We start from the raw sequence: 26,654 nt of genomic DNA on the forward strand, positions 1-26,654 counted from the left end.
ATGTTTTCAAATTCGACATAGCATTCACTTCTATTCCTCTTTATAAATGAAAGGTTTCACTGTATCAATACCAGAAGGATATTATTGGAATTTTGACAGATTTACATAAGTCACAGTTGTGCATCATTCTGAAAAACCAATGAAGCCAAAGAAACAACAACAACAAAAATGTCCATTTCTATTCATGTGACTGGTCAGTGGCTCTGAAGCTCACCAGGGAACTGTACAACACTGACTCCCAGTACAACTCGGGGTCATGCCATCTGCAGAAGTTCTGAAAGTAACAGACTAATAATTTTAGAAACATAACAGCACCTGGATGGAACCGGTGGCTCTGTGAGAATCACTTTCTTTGACTTCTCCAGTGCATTCAACACCATCCAACCACTGCTGCTGAGTGAGAAGCTGCGGGTGGTGAAGGTCAACGCGTCCACCGTGTCCTGGATCACTGACTACCTCACAGGCAGACCACAGTATGTCCGACTGGGCCGTGTGCTGTCTGGGACGGTGGTCAGTGATGTTGGAGCCCCACGGGGAACTGTTCTGCCTCCCTTCCTGTTCACCCTGTACACCACTGACTTCCAGTACAACTCGGGGTCAGGCCATCTGCAGAAGTTCTCTGATGACTCTGCAGTGGTCGGGTGTATAATGGATGGGGGGGAGGGGAGTACAGGGCAGTAGTGGATGACTTTGTAGAGTGGGCTGGCAGAAATCACCTGCTTCTGAACGTGGCCAAGACCAGAGAGATGGAGGTGGACTTCAGAAGGAACTGGAAGACCTACATCAACGCTACGAGGAGGGGATGAGTCGACTCTTTTTCTTGAGGAAACTTCAAACCTTAGATGTGTGCAGCAAGATGTTGTAGATGCTCTAGAGTCTGTTGTGGCCAGTGCTCTGTTGTTCTACATATAGTCTGCTGGGGGAGCAGCATTGGAGCCGGAGACACCAACAGACTTAACAAACTGGTTAAGAAGATCCATCTTTGGCTGTAAACTGGACAGTCTGGAGAAGGTGGTGGAGATGAGGACACTGAAGAAATAATTATCTATATTGGATAACCCGGACCACCCTCTCCACCACTTACTGCAGGACAGATAGATCAATCCTGCCCACTGCAATAAGACTTTACAATAGATCACCTCTGGCCAAATCTATCACTCAACTATAACGCTGTTACAATGTTGTTTGTCAGGCTACATCTTTGCACTACTGTATATTTTGTGCATTTTTCTTATTATAATATAATATTTTTTTAGATATATTTTGTGCATTTTCCCCTTTTTATGTTTTATTGCTACCTGTATGTACAAATGATCCTTGCGGGATTAATAAACTATCTCTCTAACTGAGGATGTTGAGCATGTCAGTGATTGGTCAGTTCTTCTTTACACCGCTGCAACACACTTCCGGTTTCCTTTCCCCGGAGCAAAGATGGCGGAATACGACCTCACCACCAAAATTGCTCACTTTTTAGACCGTCATCTCGTTTTCCCGCTGTTGGAGTTCCTGTCTGTCAAAGAGGTATGCAATATATAAACATGTAAACATTTCGTTACATTTTTTCGTCGTTTCCAAAATCTCTAAACGGCTTTCTACCGGTTTTAAAAGCAGTGTGCGTTGATCACATTTTTCTCTAGCTGTGTAAAGCGCACGCGGTCAACCAAAGCACATCCGGCTATGTAGCTCCTTGCCTTCGAAATAAAAGCACGATGATACTTTTCACAAAATGAATGGGAAACTTGATGAGAGCAGGGCAACATAAATTGCATAGCAACGTGTCAGCGCTTAGATCAACGCATTCAGTGAAAACACAGTTTGATATTACGAAATAATCACAACGAGTTATATTGTATAATGATGTTATTACCACACTTGAGTTTTATATTGAAAATATACAATCGGAAGCCATGCTTTTAATTTGGACCAACTTTACTGTGGCCACGCGCTGTTTTAGACTCCGGTGATTGTTGTAGAGCGCCTCAGCTAAACTCGTAGCAGTAGCGAGGTTAAACACCGCCTATGGTTGCAATGGTACAACCAGAGTGCTCTCGGAGATGTTCGCACTCAGCCCAGTTGCCGCCCAGTAGCTTCTATACTAGGAAATGAAACCGTCTTACGTGGGCTATCACGGGCTATGCTAACCAATGGAAGCTGGGAAAAAAATGTCCTTTGCAATAATAAAATAACATTTAGTTTACTGTCGTGACGTGTTGCTTAACAGTTGGAAGATATGTAACGATGTGAACAACTATTTGGGCCAGCAGGCACCCGCCATGTTCACTTTAAAGTCACGTATAGCGTGCCGAGCTAACAGCTAGCTAACCTTTAACGTGTGTTTGAATTGCTAAGCTAATAACCACGCCAGCTAGCTACAGCTGCATCACTCGACTGTAACGATTGGGCCTTCAACGTTTGTTGATGTAGCATTGCCTGTCCACACTTTACTCAAGTAACGTTCAAGTAATAAAAACATTTCACATTAAATTATTCAAAGCACAAGTAACCTCATGGTTTTAATTTTTTTTTATGTGTACAGGACAACAATATTAATTGTCATTTCATGCAAGTCCCAGTCAAGTCCTTGGTTTGACTCAAGCTCTTTTTAGTATAAGTGTTGCTGTGCAACGTGGTTAGGCCAATGTACTTGAATTTGCATATTGATAATCTCTAATTAAGACATTTCTGTTTAATGCAATTATTTTACTTTTTTCTTTTTAATCTACATGAAGGTTTAAAGAAGATCTAGCCTAACTATTGTGGCCTGTATCTGAAACCCAATCCAGTAAACACCCTAGGGGATTTACTGCCCTAGGAATAGATGGAACATTTGGTGAATATAAAAATAAATACTATTGGAGAAAAAAACAGTTGCAGCTCCTTATAAAAAGGAGTCGCTACTGGGCGATATGGCCAACGACCTCTGTCTTGACTGTTTTCATATCTCTAATCATATATATCACAATATAGCATGTTTCTGGTCATTCAATAAAAAAATAGTTTACATGTATAACTATTTAGGTTATCTAAATTCTTGATGGATGAAAGTGACTTTTTCTCATTCAATTCATAACTTTGGTGTAAAATAATCTAATCTTCTGAGAAATTTGAGTTACTATGAGCATATTATCAATATAGATGTTGTGATTGTGTATTTCTTTTATATGACTTCATCAAATACATGTTTTAAATATATATATATATATATATATATATATATATATATATATATATATATATATATATATATATATATATATATATATATATATATATATATATATATATATATATATATATATATATATATATATATATATATGCTTTTGCCCAGACTTCGTCACTCTCCACCCCTGTTTTTCTGGGTGGTTCTTTGTAACTTCCTCACCTCCCAGTTAGATAACGATATTGTACGAAAACTCCACGCTCATCTCTTGTTTTCTGTCATTGTCCCTGTAACTTAGATCTACAATGAGCAGGAGCTGCTTCATGGAAAACTGGACCTCCTCAGTGACACAAACATGGTGGACTTTGCCATGGACGTGTACAGAAGCCTTTACTCTGAGAAGGATATTCCCATTAGTAAGTGCTGACGCCTGGTGGATACACACTCCCTCATACCCCTTTTTCTAGAAATAACCGACATATAAAACCAAGGAAGATCTTAATGTTGCTCGATGAAAATCGTAAAGAGGCTCTGTACTACGCCACTGACTCTATTCCGCATTTATTTAGCAGTAAACTTTCATAGTGTTTTCAGTGCTTGGAGTAGCAGTACACCAGTGTACATGTTGCTGTAGCTAATGTCTTTTTTTCCTCCCTGTGTCAGCTCTCAAGGAGAAGAGGACAGAGGTCGTGGCCCAGCTGAAGCAGCTGCAGTCCGAGACGGAGCCCATTGTGAAAATGTTTGAGGACCCAGAGACCACAAGGCAGATGCAGTCCACCAGGTAAAGCCTGTTTCCTGTGCTTAAATAGAAAGTAGTGTAATTTCTCTCAATTTAATCATTATCCTCAAATAAAGTTTTATTAGAGGCACGATTAGCCCCAGGTAGGTCGTGAAATGTATTTCTGGTCTGGGATTAATAAAAAACTGTTATTTTGAAACGGTAGACGGCACAGCAGCGTCAAAGGAGGATTCTGTGGAGTCCATGGAACTACGTTTTGAATAAAAAATGTATTACGCCGTCTTGGGGCTTTTGCGAGGGAAGTCAGCGAATGCGGGCGTAAAAAGTAACAGACGCAAGATGTTGTGGTTAACTTTTATTACGGCTGTTTTGTCGTCCGCGGTGATTCAAATAGTTTGGTCACATTCGGTCTTCATCCTCTCCTTTTTTTTGTTCCTTGGCGAGAGCGTGTACAGTTAATGAAAAGCATTTTCCATTTTCATCTCTTCAGTTTGTACTGTATTGTTTTAGTTGGTCTGCAGACATTTGTTTATTTAAGACACAGCTTTGTAGGATCCGTTCAGTGAGATTTAAAGCCTCATGATGGCATCGTTGACTTTAGCACATGTCTGTGCCATCGTTAGGTTGCTGTCAGACTGAAGTACAGAGGAGGGGGCTCATATGTCTCAGAGTTGTTTATCTTTTTTGTTCTTTTTTTCAAACCATTGAATTTATAAAACAATAGGAAACTCATCTGGGGTAAATGAAGAATTGTCTCAAGCCAACAGACATGCAAAAGTTTTATTCCATCAATATGACCTAAATTATGCTCGATTCAGTTGCTTGTTTTTCACATTATTTCTGCATTAGAGGATCATCCAGTGCTGGAAATGAGGAATTGGTTTAATTTTCAAGTCCCAATGCCTTGTCCGTTTGGGTTTATACGCGCAGATCCACAAAGCATTTTACTGGGTAATAGAACCTAATGGTCTAAGTACTTTTATTGAACAGTTAGCTAATAGGCTTGTACGCCTTACCAGGCTTTATTTGGACAACTGCTGAAGCCCGAAACCAAGCCCAGCTATTATAATAAATCATGTTAGTACCATGTCTATGAACAGTCTGTCTTTATAAGACACACTGTGGATTCTGATCACTATGGGGTGAGCTACGATGCGTGTTCTCATTTGTTTGGACTTGTTAAAGCAATGAAAAACACTTTTTGGGGTTTTCTGAGTTGACGTGCTGCCGACGGCTCCTTGACTTTTTTTCCGGTGCAGAAGGTGGCGGTAATGCTGTGCAGGCTTTTCCATGAACAGTTGCCACTTGTCGGACAGCTCAGCAGCTGACTTATCTAAATCTCATAACAAGTGCAAAGCAAAAATATAACATGTTTTCAACACGGCCTCTGCTGAAGACTTCCTCGGCCTCAATGAGATGTCAGACGTGGCAGTAAATGCACATTCCCACTATAGAAGTGAACGTACTCTAGGAACACACAACGGTTGGAGTCCATTGTTGTCTACATAAATGGCAATATTTTGGGTTACAGGTGATACTACAGTTTAGAAGAGCCAACGCATACCTTCATGTTGACAAAGCCATGGAGACTCAAAAGCTGAGTGCTGAGAAATGTGTCTTCACTTTCTTCTCCAGACATAATTTGTTTGACATGTCTTGGATAGATTAGTAGTAGTCAAACCAAACATAGTAAACAGCCAACAATACAGTTTAAAAAGTGGTCTTGATTCATGTACGGCTGTTGACTTCGAATAGAAGTGGAAAAATATACCTGAATTTGAACTCTGAACAGCAGGATGTCAGCCAAACGACGACTCAAGTTAAATGGCCTCTAACTACACTAACTGTCTTTTTCTTTTTTTCTTTCGCAGAGATGGACGAATGCTCTTTGACTACTTGGCGGAGAAGCACAACGTAAGTTGGCCTGATTTGCTGACATCTCACTTCTTCGCTGCATTTCCCATGGCTCTTGTGTGAACCCATGGTTGTTTTAGGGGCGACGTGGGAGGGGCCGGCCGAGCGGGGAAATGCAGAGTTACTTCCCAAAACCCTTAACTCATTTTGGGGGTTTGTATGGCTTGCACAAATTCCGCGGACATTTACATTCTGTGGTGGCTCGGTAAGAATAAACGCTCGGGACTCGTGGATGGAGCCGCAAGAATGCCGGAGGTTCTATATTTACCGTGATGTTTGGCTCCTCACCCTCCCCTCCGTCGGTCCCCTCCCACTCCGGTATCCCGCTGACCTGCCCTGCTGTCCTCAGTGCACCTCCACGCAGCCCAGGCGCAGGGCCAACCAGCGTGCTGTGGGAAAGGCTTGGGTTGGCCCAGAGCACCCACTCTGCCCGTCACGGTTCTACCGGATCTTAGTGAATGGCCTGACGTCAGTGCAGACTGCCGTGAGATGCTGAACAGCAGGAGGGCCGGTTAAATATAGGAAGACCAGCAGGCTTGAACGGATTGCAAGATGTATCGTTCTGATTTCGGCAGGTCGGGGGGGGGGGAATTATGTCACTGCTAAAAATAAATATGAAATGAAATAAAATAATAATAATTAGCTGTGCAACTGACGTTCAATATATCCGATGCAGCCCAGATGTTTAAGAAGTACCATTTAATGACTCACTCTGGCCCTGAAACACCAACATATATGACACAATACGGGGATTTCCTTAGGCGCCACAGCTGCATGAAATTACAGAGCAAGCACAATGTTTGATTCCAAAATATGTATTGTTTTGACTCGGCCTGACAGCGATTCACATTTTCTCTGTTTGTGATATTGATACTCTTATTCCTTTTTTTTTTTTGCAGTTCCGTCAGGAGTACTTGGACACGCTGTACAGATATGCCAAGTTCCAGTATGAGTGCGGAAACTACTCCGGAGCTGCAGAATACCTGTACTTCTTCCGCGTCTTGGTAAGTTAAAAAAAAAAATATATATATATAAATATATATATTTTTTTTTTTTTCCAGTGCCATCGTCGTCCAACACCAGTTAACCTTTAATGCTGATGTTTGCTGATAAATGCACGCCGTACCTCACTTAACAGGGTGTCTGTGCTGATGTATTGTCCCCATTTATATACTGGCGTAAGGCATCTCTCTGACATATTCAAACTGAACATCACATTATGTTTGCCAGAATGCTTTAATTCCTCATAAGGCCAATGCTTGCGTAGGAGAGGAAAAGAACACTTAGAAATAATTGAATATGAAAAGCTTACGTCAGTGCCTGTTCAATTCCCCGCACGTCTTTTGTATTAGGGGGAGAGGGCGGGGGGATGCTGCTCTAAGACTTGAGTAGGATCTTTTACTGGGCCAAGTGATCAGTGGTGGACCGGACTGCATAATCTGTCTGTAGTCTGCTCACGCAGCGGGCTTCAGTAGACAGCTTATTGATTTGAGTGCTGTGGCCAGAGAGTCCCTAGTCACGACTTCTGAGCTTATGGTGTGTTTAAGTTATGCAAGGCCTCTGTTTGTTAGCATCGAGAGGGTGCACGCATTTTGCAAGCTGTTTCAGGGAGGCGCCGCACAGCGCCATGTCTTTTTATTAGGCCTGAATTAAAAATGTTACCCAATCCAAAGGTAGATGGATGTTTTTAAAACACAAAAAAAATGCCAATGTATCTAATGCAAAAGAAGATAATTATAGTTCAGAGTATGACCAGTATTCTTGTCAGTGCACATGCACAGTCCCTACTTTCTCTATCAACAAAGACTTGTTGCCTGGGTTCTGGCCTTTTGAGGGAAAGATGAACTAGGCAGTGGACAGGCTTGAAGACTGAAAAACCTTACAGTGGCGTTGGTTTTAAAAGAGTTTTGCCACAGTCTCATTAAAATAATGTGGCGTTTTAATTGTTTGAAATTTGCAAACCTAATTTTTTCAGGTGTTTCTATTTGAAATCGTTAAATTTGAGTGAAGATTTAACTGTGAAGCTTTATCTTCTGTGCCATGCTTTTCTTTCATTACAAAAGAAGAGGTATAGTGGTAGCGGCATCCTTGCAGTAATCAGCATTCTCAGTGAAGTGGAAAGGAGTTGCGGACATGTCAAGAAAAAATATCTGGTTTTGGTTAGAAACGCTGAAATTGAACAGCAAGAGATTTGGTGGTTCGTGTTGCGCGACGGCGCCGTTTTTCCATCACAAACCTGATTCTCTGGACATTGTCCAGAGTTGGAGAACATTTTTTTTTTTGTCCTCGCCAATGGAACCTGGAATTGAGGGCGAGAAATCGAGCACCTGGACTTTTCACACATCAACTGTCTCAACCGAGTTCTGAACTGGTTACCTACCAAGGGCCGTGAACTATACAGCAGCTATGAGGTCTGTATCCAAGGTGGTTACATCATTAGCTATGCAAGCAGCAGCGCCTTGCTGGCTTCAGTTGTTGCCTACACTGAAGCTGCCTTCAAGGTCACACGTAGGACATCCAACCCCCCTCTGTTGAGTTAGATTATTGTTCCAGTTGTAATAACACCACATTTCCAGCAGAACTTCAGCTCTCTTTTGACTCTTTCGGCGTTTTCTTGCATCAAGTGTTAGGAAGTTAAACCCAAATGAACATCCCACAATGACTCGCGGAACCAGCCTGTGTAGTCGGTGGGTTTCCAAGTGTCACTCACTTGTTCTCCTGCTTTTTGTTTGTCTTTGGTTCGGCATTGAGCTTTGCGGTAAAGCAGGGACTCGTGCCAAAACCAGCCTGAAAGAATGGGCAAGAATAAGATCAACATTTTGTCTGTTCATTACAGTGAAAGACATTAAGACCGTCTGTTTGTTCCCGTTCTAATTGGCATTTGATACTGCACTGCGTCGCCTCCTGTCTTTCGGATGTCAGTCGCTCTGGCCAGTCGTGCAGGTTCACTGTGCTGGGAAGACTTGGCAGTGGCCTCTGAGTGATGATGAACCCGCTTTTTGCTACAAACAACCCTCTTAACCCAAAGCAGTTGGGCACTTCATTTGATGGGTTCTTTCACTGATCTGCTCAAATCCGCAGAAGGAAGAGTAACATCGGAGACAAGATGACGGGTAATTCACCCGAGCTTTCCACTTCCACTCCCTAACGAAAAGAAAGCATTAAGAGAAGTCTTCAAAAGCTTGGAACGGATATGTCCCACTGTTCCAACAACAGTTGTTTATGGCTTTGCAACTCAGTCTAAATAAACCAAAATTGCTCTAATTGAGGTATGTTGTTCCACTGATTTTTCTTTTTTTCTCTTATTTTTACCCCTAAAATTGTTACACTCCTCATTTTGAGTTCCAAGCAGATCAAGCTCTGTAACTGGATATCTGTAGCTTACTCTTGACAATGCAAGAGCCTTTTTAGACGCGGAAAAGGTAGAAATGGATTCCATTAGTGAGAGTCTGTGTGCCGCTCTCCCCCCTCCCCAGCCTTTCTGTGTTTTGTGGACCTCCCATCCTCACAGGCCCCTTGTCTTTCTCTCCCTCCCCCGTAAGGGAGAGGTGAAGCTCCATAAAGTCGGTTAACGTGGGAAACCCAGTCAATTAAACGAAGGAAGCCAGCCTTGCAAAATCCATGCCTCAGGTCTAGTTACAGTGTGGCCTAGCTCGAAAAGAGCAACTTATTCATATCATCACTTAATGCAGGGATTGGATGTTAAGAATAAAGATTAAGTATCCCGACGGATCCCCAGCACAGTCAATTTATTGTTGCTGGTCAGTCAGCGAAAATGTGCCCATTTCCCAAACCCGTGGAAACTTAAGGTAACTGCTGGAAAAACGCGTGTGTGTGTGTGTGTGTGGGGGGAATGTTGCCATTATGACCTGAAGGTCAGCCAAACGTAGCAGACAGGGACTTCCAAGAGACGGGGGAAAAAACAAACAACACTTTCAACAGATGAAACTCTGACCTTTTTCATACTGGCAGTGGAGCGATTTTCTTTCCTCTCGCTGCTACAATGCTGATCTTTCTTGGGACTTCAACGCTTAAAAACAAATTCATAATGGACTCTAATTGTGGGTTTGTGCTCAGTCACTCTGCTGCTGTACTGGAGATGGACACAGCACCTTCACTGTGTTCTCCTTTCGGGGGAAATACTGCAGGACGCTTTTCCAGCCTTGCCGCCGTCTCATTATAGCAGCTCGTTGACATGTTATCAGAGATTAACTGATATTTGTCAAGTAATATCCGAATAATCTTCACCAATTTGTGGGGTTCCTGCGGAAACCTGCTCCTTTTTTTTTCTTTTTTCTTCTCTTCAGTGTTTCCTCTACTTGCGTACGTCTGCCGTGTCTCACAGTCCACTTCAGCGGCTGTCCGGCGACGGGCGGGGGTGTGTGGTTAGGATCTCGGTTTCTCTGGCCGCTCGGCAGACACCCACCCTGACTTCCTGCTTGACTCATGTCACTGCGTCTGGTGTTTGGTGTTATCGTGAACTACTGTGGCGCAGAGTTTCCCACGAGCCCCGGGGTGTAGTCCAGTGTCCTTACAGAGTGATTGCCTCGCTGAGCTTCAGAGGCATTCTCAACCTGTGCTTCATTACCCGGTTCTTTTTTCTTTTTCTTTTTTGTTTTGTTTTGTTTGTTTTTTGTCTGTTCTGGAAATCAGAAACGGTAGCCTGCGACATTTTTGCGAGTGATTATCCTCACAAAGATGTGTCTTGTTAGCGTCGGTTCATATTTCAGCCTAATTTACCTTGTGATAATGACAAGAGTTGTCCAGAGTTACTGAGGGAGATGGATGGGGAAGACTGACGTGGATTAAAAATAATTACCAAAGCAAATGTCACGTTTTTAATGTATAGTCCTGTTTAAGTGCCTGACAACCACCCTGGTTGCTTTTCGTTCTTGGGTTTTCAGTCTCGCCACTAAAGCTGCAGTTGGTTATATTAATCGTGCATGGATTAATTGAATATTGTTTTCTTTCATGAGATAAACAAAATATAACTTGACCAAAGCCCATCACAAGAAGCTTGACATGAACTTAAGGTTCTTCAGTCTCCTGCTCCAGCGTGATCATTGAGTCTGCCCTCTCTCCATGTGTCCTCGTCGAGCAGGCCGATGGTGTGGTGTCGACCTTTGCCCTTTGGCGTGGATGATGTAGTTTTATTTGAATCCTTGTACAGCCTGTATAATTGTCTCGCGAGCCAGCAACGTGCAGTAACCAAAACCATATCACGAGGAATGTGTTCTGGGTCTCGTGGGGAGTTTCCTGCCACCCCTGTGTGTGTTGCTAGGTGTGTCTGCCCCACCCATCAAATTGGTTGTTATTCTTTCAGGTTGGCGGTCGCTCATTTTTCATTTAATTGATGTTGGATTGTTTAGGTGTGGAACGTAGATGGATCGATATATTAGTTTTATGATTTTAGTTGTGATATAAACCCTTTTCTTTGTACTACACTGCTATTTCATGGTATAGTGACTACAGGCCGGGGTATCTAGCCCTCTGCTGGGTCAATTTCTTTGAATCTCTTGTGTGTGTCCCAACTTTATGGATCCGTAATGCTTGCTGTAAAAAGGCCATCTAATAACCTCAAGTAAACTTCACTTGTTTGAGCAAGCTAGTCAGACATAAATAAAGACGCACATGCTCCAAATATGCCTTTTGCTTAACTGTACGGTCAACTGCAATGCAGTGGTTTTACTATCTAAAAGTGCACCAAATTTGGTTTTATTCAAAGCTAAACGGTCCTTCATGAGCCCTGTCTCTTTCTGTCGAGTCCATTCCCCGAGGAGGACATCATTTAATCCATTCAACCAGTACAAGTAAGACAAGAGGCCACTAAAGCCGAGCAAGTAATGGCCCCGTCTCACTGTGTATGTCTGCCAAGCCGTGTAAGGAAGAAACTGTTGTTTTGCATGTTATAGTGTTGTGTGCGTCAGGCTTTAACGGTTCACCGTGTCTGTTCCCAAGGTCCCGTCTACAGACAGGAATGCCCTGAACTCTCTTTGGGGCAAACTGGCCTCTGAGATCCTGATGCAGAACTGGGAGGCTGCCATGGAGGACCTCACCCGCCTGAGAGAGACTATCGATAACAACGTAAATGCCCCACTTCTCTGAATTTGATACCACATTTAGATTCCCTTACACGGACTCTCATATTGACATTTCTCTTTCAGTAGTGCTCTGCCGTGGCATCTTAGTCCTCACACACACACACACACACACACTCTCGTCTGACTACTTAAGAACTTGGATTTCGAGTATAAAGTGGTTGAATGTTTGATGATTATTGTCCATTTAGGCCGCAGCACTTGAATCTTACCCGATCTCTCTTTCCACCTTCCTCCCTTTCGTCTCTCCTGCCCGTGTTTCTTTCTTTGTCCAGTCTGTCACCTCCCCTCTCCAGGCTCTGCAGCAGAGAACATGGCTCATTCACTGGTCCCTCTTTGTCTTCTTCAACCACCCCAAGGGCAGAGACAATATCATTGAGCTCTTTCTGTACCAGCCTCAGTAAGTAACTTTTATAGAATTATTTAGTTTCTTGCTTTTACGTCCAGGAAGTTGCGAAACATTGACAAGAATACCAGGAAGAAGTCGTAAAGATAAGATCGATTTCCACAAAACAAGGGCAACAGGAAGGCCAACGTTCTGTAGTTGGGTTGAACCTTGTGTCTGTTGACCCGTTAAGGTACAATAAAAGGCATAGCTGCAAACCAGTTTTAACTCAAACATACGCAGAAGAGTCACTGTGTGTGTGTGTGTGTGTGTGTGTGTGTGTGGAGGTGTGGAGGTGCAACCTGGGGCTACATCTAGCGAGTATTTTTTTTTTTAATTCTGTGAACGGCAACTGCTGCCACAGCTTTGAGCGTTGGGGACTGAGCGTCAGAGTACACAATAGACCTTGAGGTCTTCTTTTGTCAAGGTCAGGGAGGATCCAGAGAATCCGGCTGAACCAAACTTTCAAAGCTTATTTTGAACATAAAAATCACCTGTATTAACAAGCAAGAATCTGTGTGCTGGGAAGAATTAACCCCAAACATGCTCCTATAGCTGTGAATGTGTGTGAATTTTGATGGACAGGTGGCTCATTCATGGTGGCTCCTCCCATCAGGGTGTGAATGGGTGAATGATGTCATGTAGTGTTACAGCGCTTTGAGTGGTCGGTAGACTAGAAAAGCACTATACAAGTACAGGTCCATTACCATTACCAGATGTTTTAGATATTTCCAGGATGTCAGTGGTTTTGCTATTTAAAAGTTTTGTTTTGTTCCATGGGTCCATTTTTAAGTAGATTCTATTGAAAGTGCTATTGTAGCTTAAAGGTAATTCCGGAGCTTAAGAGGATTTGGAGAAAAGGTGATTGTGTAACATTAACTTGCTTTGGAGAAAACCATTTGCTTTAATAACCAATTTTTTGGGTGGTGGGCTTCTTCTTGAACCCTGCTGGTATTTTTAAAGTGGTTTCAGAAGTGTGTGTGTTTTCGTGTGGTCTGTTTACTCGAGTTGAAAACGAGGCCATGTGTATCGCAGATCGGAAACTTTATACGCTACGTTAAAATTTGCACACCGACTATTTTGATGTCGTTGCCCACCCCTCCCCCTCCCTCTGATTGCAGGCTTGTATAATTGTACAGATGATTGGCCTCCACAGACGGTATGACAGGCGACCACAACACAGCACACTCAAATGTCTAGTTTCCCCCGGACTTTACTTGGTTTTTAATTTTATTGTGAATGATTAAGGAGGCCTCCCCAATAATTACTCCTGAAAAGCTCACCCAGCCATCTGTGTGTACAAACTGAGGTAGTTTTGTGTGCTTTGCAGTTTCACAGTGGAGAAACCTCATGTTTTCCCCACTGAGGCTTGGCTCTTGTTTCCCATCCTTTGACGGTCAGTACTTCCTTTGGCGGAAGTCGGTGACCAGTGGCTGGCCTTCGGCTCCACATTTGACCTCCCTTACCCCTGCAGTCAGCAGATGTTGGTCCAAAGCTGTGTTTGTGTACTATTGACAGACCACACTGGCTTCAGGGGGGAAACGGTGAGCGGTAACTAAGTATGACACAGGTGCACACTGGGCAAATGCTACCGCGGTAATACATCACGAGTCACTTGATCGTCTATTTCACCCCGTTCTATCTTTTCTACGTGATTTTTCTTTTCCAGACTACCCGTGAAACGGGACCTCGTTAGCGTGTCCCCTCTACTGTGTTCTCCCACAGTCCCCCCCCCCCCCCCGAACAGAGGAAATTTGAACTCGAACTTGATTTCTTGGCTGCATGCCTCCAGCAGCATCCTCATCTAGAGCAGCAATGCTTGTTGCTTCCAAATTAATACAATAAAAGATGAAGTCTCCAAAGTGGAGTGGGGTGAATGCTCCCCCTCCACCAGATATGGTACGGTGACTCATGCAAGATTGCTTGCTATTGGAGGCCCCCCCCCCCCCCGAAGAGTGAGTAGGTGTAAGTTAATCAGGAACACAGTGCAGAGAGTTGCGGTCTTCCCCGGGAGTCGAGCAACTACAAAGGGTGGGCTAGAGCCCTCCTAAAACCAGAATGGCGATGCCCGCTGCTGTTTTTAGACTCAACATCACTACTGCCACAGGTCCCCTGTCCCTTTAATTGTTCCAGCTAATTAAACTGTTGACTTTGCGCTTCCTCTGAACACCACGTGTTCCTCTGGCTTTAGCTGTTGCAGACCCAAAGGGGCCCACCCCACTTCCTATTTTCAGATAGAATTTTAGTCAATTTGGGTTTGAGCGCAGGGTGAAGTTCAGAGATGGACATTGAGAAACCAATAAGGAGTTTTGGTTACACAGGCTGTCGATTGATTGCCATCTTGACAAGTAAAGTGGTGTGTGTTTGCGTGGGAGCAAGTAGACCGTACGCGTTGTTTTTACAGAACTCTGTTTCCAGGGTTGGCGTGGGATTAGAATCGGCCTGTAACGGCGTCCCGTCTTGTGTTCAGCCCCTCAGCCAGTTGACCTGTGGTTGAAACGTCAGTCCCTGATGGATTGGGTTTCAGCTACTGGGCAGGTCCCTGCTCACTGATCTATATCTTCTTGCCAGGGTTTCCTCTTCCACCTCGCTCTCATAGGACACTAATGACAGAGATGGCTTAATGCTGGGACCCACGTCCAGGAGTGAGGGTCCTGTTAGGGTCCTGTCTCTGTGGCTTTGCCTCTGTTCTAAATGCCAAGTGCCCGATGGGCAGCCGAAGTGTTATATTATGTGTCCTTGTAAAGATCAAGTCTTTGCCGACATCAGTCCGATAAATGATAAATGATCATCTTTATCCTTCCTCGTTCCAGATACCTCAATGCCATCCAGACGATGTGCCCACACATCTTGCGTTACCTAACCACAGCGATCATCACAAACAAGGATGTCCGTAAGCGTCGGCAGGTCCTGAAGGATTTGGTGAAGGTCATTCAGCAGGTACCGCAGCTTTTTTCTTTTTCGTATTCAAACCCTTGGTTACACACAGTTATCAGGTCAATGCGTAAAGGCCACACAGGCTTTGGAGGATGAGTAACTGACCATGTAACCCAATAGCTTTGCTAACACTTCCTTTTAAGCTCAGGGCGTGCGTATGGGTTTAGGTGCAAGCTGGGAAAGCCTTGAACTCATTACTTCTGGTCAATGTGTAGTCCAAATGACAGGTAGCTACTTCAGAGATCTTAGCACTGTCTCGGTAGGTTGTTGGTAGTAATCACTAAAACATGTGCCCAGTGCTCTCTGCTCTGTGGCCTTTAGGTCAGGTTGGGTCTCAGAGTTCAGAATGTGCTTTCACTCAAGCCCTTGTAAAGTGTTATGTTTATTTAACTATTGTGCCCTGCAGGTTGTTATTTTGACTACATGATCATTATTGTCACCATCAGAAAACAACCTAGGATTTCTAATTATTTTTTTCTCCCCGTTTTGCTGATATTATTCTACTTAATGGCAAAAAAAAAAGAAGAAACATTTACATTTTCTGACATTTATGTCGGTTTTATTCTATTCATCGTAATATAGTGAAACGCTGACGTAATATTTAAAAAACGTAAGGCAAAGCAGCTGTGATTCATAATCCTATTGATATATTTTGGCTTGCCGTTTGATTTGATTATATCCTGATTTATTTATTTCCCCAGGAATCTTACACCTACAAAGATCCAATCACAGAGTTTGTGGAGTGTCTCTACGTGAACTTTGACTTCGACAGTGCTCAGAAGAAACTCAGGGAGTGCGAATCGGTGAGTAACCGCTTCAGTTAACCCTCGGCAAAAATTAATGTTGACCTTTTTGTTCCCGAACCGGTTTGTGCCTCTTCGTGACAAAACGTTTATTTCAGGTCACACCCCCGAACCTTCGCACAGTGTGGTAGTAAACATCGTTAGTACTCATGTGATCTCCGTCTGACCTTCTCCCCGATCGCACAGTGTTTCTATCTGCTGGACGTGGGTCCAATTCAGACAGAACCGTGACAGTCTGCGCATTGTATCAGACAGAGAGGTCGTCTTTGACACTGCATGACTCAGGCTGCAGTCAGATTTGAACTATGGCCTGTAATTGACTGGCTAGTAGTTAACAGTAAAAGCTTTATAAGCAGAAGTCTCTTCGTTTTAAGACGTAGATCTGTCATAGCCCTTCCATTTAGAGCATTTATTTCAATTTTGGTTTGTAATGGCTGGATGTAACTAGTAGTTCTTGATGTGGGAATAGAATGAGTAAACTGTAAAAGTCCTTTTGTATATTCACTACTAAGCTGATCAATGTGATTTGATACGTTACTGGGACCTAAAATGAGGAAGTAAATGTGCAAATGAATTAAAAGAAGCTGTGTTTAACACTCAGAGCATTAAAATAGCCACAAACCGATATTGGCGATTTCGCCATTGTTTGAACTGTTAGCGCTCTAAGCGCTGTTAACTATGAATAGAAATGTTCCCAATCTCGGATCTTTTAATTAAAAAAAAGTGCTGATATTCTCCATAGAGAGAGCATCCACTGGCTACGTTGTACTAGTTTGCTTTAGAAACAAGCATCACTTGCAGTACGTGGGTTTAGAAGAAGAATGTGCAACATAATGATGAATGATGTGTAGCATTAGTCCAGCAGACTCTATTATGACAGACTGGTCCGATTCTGGGGACGCATCCCGTGAACAGTAACCAGTTAGAGAGCAGGTGTCCTAAATGGTGTTGTCCTATATGTGTATTTTCATAACTTGATCACGTGTTTCATTCTCTGCATACATACTGTAATGAAAGGCAAAACTCTGGGTTATTTGGCCCATTTTTCATCTTCCGCCTCCCGACGACAAACCTTCAAAATGAAAAACATCTGGCCCGATCAAATGACTGCTCCTCCGGGAGAAAATATGTATAAATCATGTCAGCGGTTTACTGGCGGTTCTGTTTCGTTTTAACTTTATTTTTTTTAGAGTTAGATTATAACGACCTCATAACAAATGAGGACTGATGATTTTGTTTTTTTTTCTTTAGCTATACCCTCAACAACAACAAATAAGACTTGCTGTGCAAAGGCCTCTGGGGGGGCCTTTCACCAAATGACGACATGTATTATCAACAATATTAGGAGTTGTATCCAATTTCAGCTCAAACATGACATGCGCCCTCATTCACCAACCTTGTTAAACACCTGTTAGGAACTCTCTGGGTTGGTCCTGACCTCGTCTCATTGGGCTCTGTTTACTGTGGTTTAAACAGTTGCTCAAAACCAAACTAGCTCTTCGGTCCGAGCCCACGTTACACCAGGTGCCTGTTAACACGTCGGAGCATGTCCAGTAGGCACAAAAAGCCCTTTATTGACCTCCTTCAGTTCACAGGCAGGTCTAGCGAGGTGGGTGGTTCCAAAAAGTTAACCGGCACCTTTTAATGCATTACCTGTGATGGTCTGCAAACATTTCCCCCCAAATGGTCTTGTTTGAAGCCAGCAATGCAGATCTTTTTTTTCTTTTTCCTCTGCAGAAATTCACACGCACGCCTTTAAAAAAAAAAGAAAGAAGAAAAAAAAGCATTATTTCCGAGTTAAAGGGAGGTTTCACAGACTGTGGAGTGATTTGAGGTAAACGGATACCCCGTTGGGATGGGCTCCCGTCTTGATGAGCATTTGTAATCCATCAATTCTGAGCCATTGAGAAGAGTGGCAACCGTCTATTAACTGATTGCTGTAAAAGCAAGATATGGGTATTGTTTTCTGCTCTGCTGTTTTTGGTTCAGTGTACCCTGTGTAATGGTTTGAGCCAAGTGCTCTCAAAATGGGTTTAGCTTGGTTTAAATTGGACTGCACAGGGTTATTTTCAATCTTGTCTTTCCCACTCGAATCTAGAATCACTGTCAGATGTTAAACGCTTGCATGTCAAGGAATGAAAAGTATAGGTCTACCTATAGTCAGGCCCTCAGATTGGGCATAAAAGGGCTCCTCAAGCCCCATCTCAGAATTTGTTTAAGCTCTGTGGTCTGAATCCCAGATGACAGCAATTAGGGCACTTAACTGTTCAAAGTTTATCAGCCTTAGATAAGTGTTGTCGTAGCTGAAATGAGCATCGTCCGATAGCGCCATGTAGTTGGGGTCTATTCAAGCAGAACTCTGGGCAGAAAGCAGCTTTCTGAGCTTGAGCAAACAAAGCTGTACATTTTGGGAGGACTTTTTGAAGATGGAGGTCCGCGATGTGAAATGGCGCTCAAAGGAGAGTTGGAATGCGGTGAGAAATGGGAAGCATTTCGCACAGCCGTACCTCGGGGGGCGGGGGGGCACAGCTGGGTCACGAGCAGTTACAGTAGATGAATTGGCCATATGGTGTCAAAGCGTCTTAAGCGCGGCCGTATTTCTCACTGTAACAAGCCACAGGTGATGCAGCGTGCCGACGGCTGAAAAGACTTGCTCTCATCTGTGAGTTTCTTTGGACTGGTGGCGCTACGGTTGTTGGCCGCCTCGAGTCAGGGACCTGGCGGGGTTGACGCTACCGCCAGACCAGATGACTGTTGATAAGTCACAGACAATGTGGTCATCTCTGTGGTAGGCTCTGTTCTTCCTGCACCGTCTCATGGGCTGGTTGTAGGATTTCAAAAAGTTTTTGATTTTAAGCACCCTGCGGGGGCCCGGGGATTACTGCCATTGCACAGGGAACTCGATAGAATTTTAATAATGTAAAATGTAGCCCGTATGGTCCTCCTTCCTCTGTTTACCCCCACGTTTTTATCAAAAAAGGTCTTGTATTTGGTCTTGGCTAATGGATGGATATAGATTTTTTTTTTTTCCAATCAGCCGAGAGACGGACTGATTGGAACTTGCGATGCCACACTCATGACTCTCCGTTGTCGTTCCATGTGAAGGGCCCAGCTTGATTGTCCAAATGAGTCGGAGACTTATTAACTGTTTGGCCTCACTCAAACCTTCAAATGCTGTAACACAGACTTTGAGGCCGACCCTGTAAACGGGCTGAAATTAACTCTGCGTAGTCTTCACACTGCTCTTATGCAACATGCTCTCTGTCTCCTAGGTTCTTGTGAATGACTTCTTCCTGGTTGCTTGCCTGGAGGACTTCATCGAGAATGCCCGCCTCTTCATCTTTGAGACCTTCTGCCGAATTCACCAGTGCATCAGCATCAGGTTAGTCCCGCTGGGCAATGCGAATAAAGTGAAGTTAAACTCGTGGTTTTAGGGGACGCCACGCGGCGCTCTCGGTTTTCCGACCCATGTTGCAGCGCAGGACTCAAACGCACATCCCTCAAGACGAACAGGAAGTCCTATGTGCTATCACGAGACATCGTGAGCACTCTGTAAACAGGAAGTAAGACCACGGGCTGTGTGAGAAGTGGAATCTTTTCTGTACAGATAAGTGTTTATTGCCCCCGTCTTCACACAGCCAACACTGACCCCACACATCTTGAGGATTAAGCTTTTAGTAGGTTTAACTGCTTCCAGGTCTCGACAGGTTGCTCTGCGCCCTCAACTTCTAGGACCACCTGTCCAAGGCCAATTCATGGACCTCTTTCTCCCAGGAAGAGATCTCTATTGACTCCTAGTTCAAAAAACAGTTTAGTTCCATTAAAACAAAATTGACCTTGGACGCTTTCCCAAAACCAAGAAATTTAGTCGATGCTAATTATAGTGAGCATTGGGGCAGAAAGATAATAATTGACCGCAATTAAGAGTTTATAGGAGTTAGCTGTTTTTTTACATTCATTTTAGAGTGCGACAAAGATAACGACGGAGCATTCACCCGACACTGCGATTAAACCCCATCTTTGCATCCTAGGCACACGAGATCCCGCGTACGTTATTCACAGTGTTCACCTCTGCTCTCGGAGGCTATATTGACGGAGACCGTGCAAGGTTTGAATGAAGGTCTGCATTTCCAAATGCGGCCCACAAACGCACAATGTTCCTTGGAGGAGAGGGAATGAATTACTTATGTTGACACGAAAATGATGGCATTGACTGTTGCATAGAGCCGTGGAGGTCTGTAGTCAAGGTTGAACCATGGAACATGATCAGGCCCTGTCGAAATCTCCAGTTGCAGATTGTCTGGAATTGATTAGGAGTCCGGGTTCTTCTTGGCAGAGTTACTGCAATTGGATCCATTTACTTGTTAAGGACCACAAAGGTTAGTGGTAACACTGAAAGAGGAAGTCAAACGGTGATTGTTCTACTTTTCACCTTGTTTGTTGAGGTTTCTAAAGCGGGAACACACATTTCGGGGCAGTTTCAGGGGCTTTTGTTTTACATTTTCCGTGGCGTTATGACAATGGACAGAGCGCTGTCTATTTTGAAAGACAACCGAATTCCAAGTCATTAGTCCTCTACCCAGAAGCCCTCTCACCCCAAGCGTGGACTCCAAATGAAGTTGATGGCTGTTTTTAATGAGGACATTTTTATAGCCGTTGGCCGTGATGGTTTCACAGATATTTAGCTCGTCTTTTGCCCACGGCTTAGGACACAAAAGTAGACCAGAAGTTGGCGTAATTGAGTTATTTTATGCAATAAAGGCTTATGTATAATGTACTGTAGGCAGTAGAACTGATTCAGAATGTGCTTGTAATTGCGCACACACACACACACACACACACATCCTTTTGTCTAGACCTTTCAGTGTGTGTTTTCAATTTGATGTCCCTGTTTGATTTTACAGGGTTTAATTCCTTACTCTTTCCATGTTTGTTCCATGAGCCTTTCAGAGGCGAGACCCTGCTCTGACCTCAAATGCACACTTGTCCGTTGACATTTTTAATAAACGCTTTAGACACATGATCATTTGCGCAGTTCTTTTTCGTTTCCCGGAGTCATCGCCAGATTATATTTGTACACAACCGCCCGCTGGCAGTTGGAAGCGGTGTCTCGTGTATTTGGATGCGACACTGAGGATCTTTCCACCTCACAATTGAGTCTTTAAAAAAGACCACACGATCATGTCGGTTTCCCCCGAAAAATCAATTTGAACCCCAAGACAAAGGCGATGTTTCTTCAAATTCATATTTACCCTCATATGTTAGCGTTTAACAACGCATTCATTTGAGGCCAGCCCTGTTAATAAGGGGGCTTCTTTTGAGAAGGATCCTCCTCTAACGGAGCAAGACCCCCAACGCCCGACCCCTCTCTCTCTCTTCCAAGTGTGAGGTTGAGACCCGAAGGAGTCCCTGAGCCTGAAGTCGAAAGCTCAGGAGCCTGAGTGAGTGAGGGGTCGAAATGAAAGTGATCCCCCCCTCCCCCGAGGATCAGGATCAGGGTTGTGTAAAATAAAACCAGTCGTGGAGGCTGTCTGCTTGGCCTAAGGGCCAAAGGATGTCAATATTGTGGGTTTCATAAGTCTGACCCCAGTCTCTACTCCCTCTCTTTTTTTTCCTCTCCCCTTCACCCAAAGGTTTAAGAAGGGGTCGCTGGCGTACACCTCTCAGCGAGACAATGAGACCCCTCCTCTGATATACAAATGTCCTTCCTGGGCGGAAAACATTGCCAGACTTTCCTTTTTATAAATTAAATTAGAGGGCTTTGGCCTGTACGGGCCGAGGCCCTGGGCCTTTTGGGGGCACTCTGTGATCCCGTGTTATGCGTTCAGAGGGGTTGGGGGTTAGCTCAACCCTCCCCCATCGGTGAGGAAACCAGATCGTGTTTGTTTTTGATCATCATATCTGACCTGGACTTGACTGACATGCGCCCCCACTTTACTGAATTGCCAAACAAAACACCCAGTACCCGGTTGCAGCAATCACTTAATCACACGGGTAAAATGGGAACCAATAACAAATTTCATTCATATTTGCCTCGAGGTTACTTGATTGTTCAGTAAATAAGTGCTGGTTGTTATGTCAGTGAGCGTTGACGATTGTTTTAGTAGTTTTTACACCATTGAAGAGCAAGATACAGGTTTGGACATAATAATAGCGCAGGATATAGTGATTTTTGATAGCATCATCTTTTATAGATCAATATAACCATTTGTAGATGTGCCGTTTACTCTCCATTAGCAGCCTTTAGGCCTGCAGTCTAAAATCTGTGTTAATGGTGTGTCTTCTATGATCCCAGGCATGTGTTATCCATCACAACCTAAACCTGCGTCATCAGACAGCTCTCACTTTTCCAAACTTCTTAGGCTCCCTGTAATGATCCGGAGGAGCAATTTCATTGTCAAGCATCGTTTTCCCCGGGTTCTGACGACCCGACGTGTAATCAGTTGTCCGGCGAGGCTGCGTTAGTAGTTTTGTCGGTGTGAGTGACGGGTTGATCAGTCTCTGTATCCTTTTCCCTCCCCTGGGCTGCCGGGTCGCACATGAATCAACTCACAACTGGTGCTTTTCTGTCTCCGTCATCCACCTCCTCCTCCTCCATCACTTGGCTGTGGTAAAAGTGTTGCAGACCCAACCCCTGCTTGGCTCGTTATGCCGAGGGAATGCTTTATTTGTTGTTTATGCTTTTAATGCCTCATCCAGACAACTGACGTCATTTAATTTCCCTTCTGTGTGCGGCTTTGCCACCATTTCACCAACATTCGTGGGTTCGAAAGTGGCAGCCTTTGTGTGCCCTTGAGGTAAAAAAATCCCAAAGGATACTTCCCACCAGAATGTCTGAAATAAGTCTGACTCTGAGAGCGACAGTTAAACCCAGTGTTGCTGGTGTTGGGATCTGTGTTTGCAGGGCCGTGGCGATGTGATAGTTAACAGAGTAAACGGTTATTAAAGGCCTTATAACTCCTATTCGCATTCACAAGGACAAATGTGGTAGCTACAGTATTTCATTAAGTATATGTGTGTGTGTAATGGGGGTTTCAGGGGAGGGGTCTCAGGCTTTTGAGATGAGACGTATGGTTGCTGTAGTGAATGTGGGCAGTGCACACGGGGTTGGAGTCGTATTTATTGGGGCCCTTATATGAAATGCTGTAGGCGTGGAGGGTGGTGGGGGTCAGACGAAAGGAAGGGGGGCAGGAAGCGTGTGGGGATGGGGGGTATCGAGCGGGGGTCTAGTTATTTTGAAAGCCACAAGGGAAGCCAGCTGCACTGGGGAAAAGCTTTTGGATCAAAGAATGCCAGCCGCCCTCATACCGCCCCTCCCTCCACTGTCACACAGCGCGCTCCAACCTGCCGCTCATGTTCAAGGGATGATGGTCACGGTGTGGCCGATGTGCCCCGCTCTGAGACGCCAAAAAACAAACGCAAAGGACAAGTAGCTACAGTGGCTCACGGCGCGGGGTAGTCCCAGCACCTCTAATTGAGTTATTCTTCCAAGTCTGTAAATCAGGCGTCCATTAGTCGAGGACCATTAGAAGTGTTTTCGCCGTGGGTTTCATGTCGTACACCTTTTTTTTATTTTACACAATATGTAGGCCGTTTATTAGCACGGTCGGATGAAAAATAATGCCGAGTCACTTTGCACATAATGGCCATCCATCATGAAGCAGGGGAGCACTTGCCTGAGAGTTATTTGGTGCGATGACATATTTTCTACATGCATCAACACTTAGTTTATTTAATATAAACTAACTGCTCTTCTTGGCTCGGGCTGAATGCATGCTAACATGCTTATGTCTTAGTTTGGCGTGTTAGCATGCTAACATTGGCTAGTACAGCTGAGGCTGAAGAGTTGGTCATAAACCATAATGCATTGCGTGGAGCTGTGCTACGAGCATGGAAATGAGACAATTCAGTGGAATCTGTAAAGGATGGTTTTAATGCAGGGTCAATGCAGACTTTAGGTTTTTGATTTGCTAAATTGGTCACAAATTTGACACCGCAGTGACGGTGGTGAAGGGTTGGGGTCTGGGAATGATTCATTCATTATGGGGTCATCGTATGGTACCAGAGTCCCAATGCCACATCAACTGAGCCCGAAGTCAGGGTCCACATCCTTGGGTGTTCTCTTCATTTCTGTGGCCAGTTTGCCCCGAGTACGGGCCTCCCTACCCCTTCTGTTGCCTCATGCCCAGGTTATAGCTTCACGTCTCTCTGTTTCCTCAACAGCATGCTGGCAGACAAACTGAACATGACCCCCGAGGACGCCGAGAGATGGATCGTCAATCTTATCCGCAACGCCAGGCTGGACGCAAAGATAGACTCCAAACTGGTGAGACCTGCCGTCTTCTTCCTCAATCAGTTGCCTCGGCACTTAACTAATTAATCAAAGTGTTTTAAGCAGCCCTTTGCAAAGAGAGAGGGGGGTGGCAACCCCCTTTTCTTTCTTTCTTTTTAAGATGCTCGTCCTGTGTGACTTCAGAAGGATGTGGAGGCATTATTTATGTACTGATTTTGTAATTGGAAGGTGCCCCGTAAAGCCTTTGTAACCATCATATCTCACCCTTGTTGGTCCCCTTTGTGAAGCTGTGTTGAACCGGCATGTTTTGGCATAGACGTCACAACAGTCCTCTGTAATCAGCAAATCACAGCCCAGTGGAATGACCTCCATGTGCCCAACAGTAGATGCGAATGGGATCGAAGCAGCTTCTGGTTGGCTTTTGTAGGATGGTATGCGAGACTGAATGACATTGGTTGTTTGTTTTTGTCCCTCTAGGGCCATGTGGTGATGGGGAACAACGCCATATCGCCTTACCAGCAGGTGATTGAGAAGACCAAGAGCCTCTCGTTCCGCAGCCAAATGTTGGCCATGAACATTGAGAAAAAGCAGGCCCAGAGCACCAAGAACGAGGCGAGTAAAGCGCACGCTGCACCACCAAGAATGCACACAAACCCGCCCGTCAGCTGATCAGACCGCTTGAGGGTCAAACCTGAGACCCGGGGCGGTTCAAAGTGTCTCAAAAGGTTCAGCTCAAAAGAACAAGGCTCAGGAATGTTGATGAACAACCATCAACAAAAAGCTCTCTTTACACGAAATCAGCCAGTAAGAGCAAGTTTAACAGAGCCGATGCTTTCATCCCTCGAATGCCCTTCAAAGGCCTAATGACAAGGTAGAGTCCAAACAACCGTAAAATGATGCCTGAGCTCTGTGACTCAGCCCAGCAATGTAAATAAGGCGGACCCTCACGCTGGCTTTCGGTGAACATCACTTCCCTGTGAGTTCCCTGCACTTAGGACCTGCTGCAGATGTCTGGTCGGGTCCCGTCATCCCATAAGTGTGTTTCTGATGTTGTGTGTAATTCCTTTGTGGTATGTAGACTTTAAGCACTGCAACTACACAGAATGTCGAAATTGTGCACACACTCCGACCAGGAGCTGCGACACACACACACACACCCTTCTGTGTGCCTCCATCAAAATCAGATTGATGGGCCTGACGGCACCAAGGCCACGGAGAGTTGCAACAGACATCTTAAATGTTACCAGTTTTCTTTTTTTTCTCCCTTTTTAAAAAAAACAAACTGTGCTGCTCTCGAGTGGCCATCTTTTGATGTGCTCAATTATTGCTCCTATTGTTTGCAAATCTACGAGAGGAGTGCTGCCATCCCCCTGTCCTGCTTAAAAATAAAAGAGTAAGGGCCCCCCTCATTAAGGAGATTTTGTAATTAAACAAAAGAGGTTGCAAACGGCTCTCAGAGCGCCATTACATCCTGCTGTCCTCAAGGATACAAATCACTTACATATAGTGAACATTTACTGCCTACCATCTGGGCCGGCGGTCCCTGTCAACCCTCACAGCAAAAAAAAAACCGTCAGCGCTTAACTGCTTGCATGTGCACGTTGATGGAGTTTTGATCGGCCTCCGAGCTACAAATGGTCTAATTTAGTTTTTTACTTTGCAGACACCGAACTGGGCCGGCCAGGAGACTGGATTTTAGCCACACGACGAAGACGGATCCATCCCAGTCATCGAGTTACAGCTTCTGCTTTTTTCTTTTTTCTTCTCTCTCTCTCCACACACTTGTATCTCAAAGTTAGCACAGTGCCGTTTTTGCACTTTGTCATCACCAGTTCAATAAAAGTGACCAACAAAACCATTTTTCATTGTCTTATTTCTGGAGGGCTCGAGGTTCAAGCGGCCCAACTTTCCTGTATCGGTGATACTCAAAGTTTTAAAAGGCGGGTTGAGTCACCGAGCAAGACCGGCTGTGTGTGTGCACGCGCAGTGATGTTGAATGGCTGTTTAGTCTGTTGGTTTTTATAGTGTTTCTAGTGGTTGGCTTCACCATGGCTGGCAGTCAGCTGGAAAGCGGGGGGGGGGGGGCAAAAGGAGGTGATGTGCAGAACCCAGCGGTCACTCTGCAAGTGGCCCTGACCCATCGGAGGACATGAGGGAGCCGTAAAGGACCAGACGGACACGACGGCCCTCTGCTGCTCCGTGACTCCTTCTTTTGTCACAATTGCTCACAAACAGGCTTTCATACCTCCACTTGCCTTTTTTTTTTTATGTCTTTCTTCTGATGTATAAATTGAGGGTTTTATGTAGAAACACACCTGTTTT

General features: G+C 44.4%; 1 protein-coding gene across 1 annotated transcript; it reads left to right on the plus strand.

Annotated features, from left to right (window-relative positions):
* The first annotated feature begins 1,401 nt into the window (after window positions 1–1,401).
* Window positions 1,402–26,190, plus strand: eif3ea (eukaryotic translation initiation factor 3, subunit E, a). Its single transcript, XM_034529176.1, has 13 exons — window positions 1,402–1,521; window positions 3,462–3,579; window positions 3,827–3,944; window positions 5,774–5,816; window positions 6,716–6,820; window positions 11,775–11,900; window positions 12,190–12,314; window positions 15,113–15,239; window positions 15,938–16,039; window positions 19,312–19,421; window positions 24,263–24,365; window positions 24,810–24,944; window positions 25,996–26,190. Exons 1-13 carry the CDS (start codon window positions 1,432–1,434, stop codon window positions 26,029–26,031), a joined length of 1,338 nt encoding a protein of 445 aa, XP_034385067.1. The 5' UTR covers window positions 1,402–1,431; the 3' UTR covers window positions 26,032–26,190.
* Window positions 26,191–26,654: the final 464 nt, after the last annotated feature.

The sequence above is a fragment of the Cyclopterus lumpus genome, chromosome 25 (genome assembly GCF_009769545.1).
Source record: "Cyclopterus lumpus isolate fCycLum1 chromosome 25, fCycLum1.pri, whole genome shotgun sequence".
NCBI classification, from domain to species: Eukaryota; Metazoa; Chordata; class Actinopteri; order Perciformes; family Cyclopteridae; genus Cyclopterus; species Cyclopterus lumpus.

Coding starts and splice junctions, on each gene's coding strand:
- eif3ea (XM_034529176.1), top strand. CDS start 1,432: ATGGCGGAATACGACCTCACCACCAAAATTGCTCACTTTTTAGACCGT. Junction 5,817..6,715: donor ACTTGGCGGAGAAGCACAAC/GTAAGTTGGCCT, acceptor TTTTTTTTGCAG/TTCCGTCAGGAGTACTTGGA. Junction 6,821..11,774: donor TGTACTTCTTCCGCGTCTTG/GTAAGTTAAAAA, acceptor TCTGTTCCCAAG/GTCCCGTCTACAGACAGGAA.